Below are 1,840 nucleotides of genomic sequence, written 5' to 3'. Positions count from 1 at the left end.
TTACAAAAAATATTGTATTTAAACACATTAATAAAAATCAAAATAAAACATACTGGCAGTTGAAAGTCCTCCTGGGCCACCTCCTACAATACCAATTCTAGGCATTTTCTATTTGGAATAAATAGTAAAAAGTATTTAATTATTGTCTTGTTGTATTTAACTCGCGGAATTGCACAGAGAAATTCAAAGGTGCACTTCTTCTAAGAGAGAGATGATGTTTAGCTATTTGTTTTGATGTTGTATGTTGTAGTGGTGTGTGAAACACATGTGTTGCTCAATGTGTCTGGATTTAATCTCGAGTTGAGCTCCGCTCTAATGTCGCACAAATTGGAATTGAGTTCAAGTAGTGAGTCAGTTTGATGTGGGTAGTAAGCAAAAGTTCTATACTTGAACATTGAAAATTGTTGTTTTGTTCAGTATTGAGATTTATTGAGATTTTATTGTAAAGATGAGAGATGTGATGATGTCTTTCAATAAGAATTCAATATCGTTTGAGACTTCCTGTGCTAATAATAATAATTCTGGATCACTTTTAGACAATAATTAAACAACTTCACTAATGTGAACAACTAACATTGGAATATCCAATATAAGAATCTCCAATTTGTAAACAAGAAACGAGAGAACTGATTGATTCAAATACAAATTAGTAATGGCCATTTTTGATTAAAAATGAACCTCAAGCAGTTCAATGCTATCAGACATTATCATTAATGGCCTTTTCGTTCAAGTTCATAGCGAAACACTTTTTATTCGATACATGTATTCCATTTGCAAATAATGTCGTAATTGTGTTTGACCTTTTTGGGGGTGAGAGCTAACAGCTTTTAGCTACCGAACCACAATTGATAGAATATATCACGCTTCGACTGATCATGTCACTTAGGGCAAGTCTTTTATGTTACAACCTTCCAAACATTACCTTGATAATGCAATTGAACGAACATTACAGTTTGTTACTTCATTCGAATAACAAATAACTTTACAAAATAAATCAAAAAAGAATCAAAACAAGTTGTTGTTTGTGTTCTCTCTCCATGAATCTTGTGTGCTTGCTTCAAAAAAGAATGGATAGAGAGGAGAAGGATGTTCATTCGTCTGATTTCTCTGTAGATTCGAATACTAGTCAGGAAGAGTACAATCGTGTAATGTCTGTTCAAACAACAGACCCTCAAAGTAGCTTGCAACAGGAAAGAAGAAATGAATTTCAAAAATACGAAACTATTCAATGGAGTGCCGACACTAACCAGCCAAAAACAATGAATCGACATGATCTTAATCAACACCAAACAGGTGAAACTCATCAACAACAAGTAACTAATGCAAAACCATCCGAAACTTCTTCAAACAGAAGAGTTTCAATAATAGACGAAACTAATAGAACTCGAGACAAAATTTCGAAAAGGAAAAGAAAGAAATCAACACGACTGAGAAAACCACTTCAAAACGATCAGCTTTTAAAGAATTACTTTGAGATGGACAGAGTTTCGTCTAATGAAGTGACAACCTTTAAAATAATTCCATCAGAAACAACATCTCAAGATTCATCACATGATCAACAATCATGCAACACTTCTGCATCATCTGAAAGCTTTATCAAAAAGGAAACCTTTCAAGTTTATTCGAAATTATCTGAAAGTAGTGAGGATTCTTCTAGAAAATCGATCACACCACCCCAACAACAGCAAGTTTTGCCTCAACCCGCCCAAACTTCTCAAAACACTACTTCAGCACATTTCCATAACAGCTCATTGACTTTACAAGAATTAATGAACTCTGAAATAATGCATAATTTTACCCAACATTCGAATAACATTTCGTTAATTAATACTCAATCAAG

General features: G+C 33.4%; 1 protein-coding gene across 1 annotated transcript in view; it reads left to right on the top strand.

The window, feature by feature from the left end:
* Positions 1-1,067: 1,067 nt before the first annotated feature.
* NAEGRDRAFT_76731 (uncharacterized protein) overlaps positions 1,068-1,840 on the top strand; it is a gene marked incomplete at both ends in the record, with an annotated part of 2,728 nt that continues 1,955 nt past the window's right edge. The window contains one exon of the mRNA XM_002668311.1: positions 1,068-1,819. Within this exon, the coding sequence (XP_002668357.1) occupies positions 1,068-1,819 (752 nt within the window). The remainder of the gene's footprint in view (positions 1,820-1,840) is intronic.

This window comes from Naegleria gruberi (genome assembly GCF_000004985.1).
Source record: "Naegleria gruberi genomic scaffold NAEGRscaffold_341, whole genome shotgun sequence".
Lineage (NCBI taxonomy): Eukaryota > Heterolobosea > Eutetramitea > Acrasida > Naegleriidae > Naegleria > Naegleria gruberi.
Note: the sequence above shows the minus strand (reverse complement) of the source record. Positions and strands in the feature narration are given on the sequence as shown.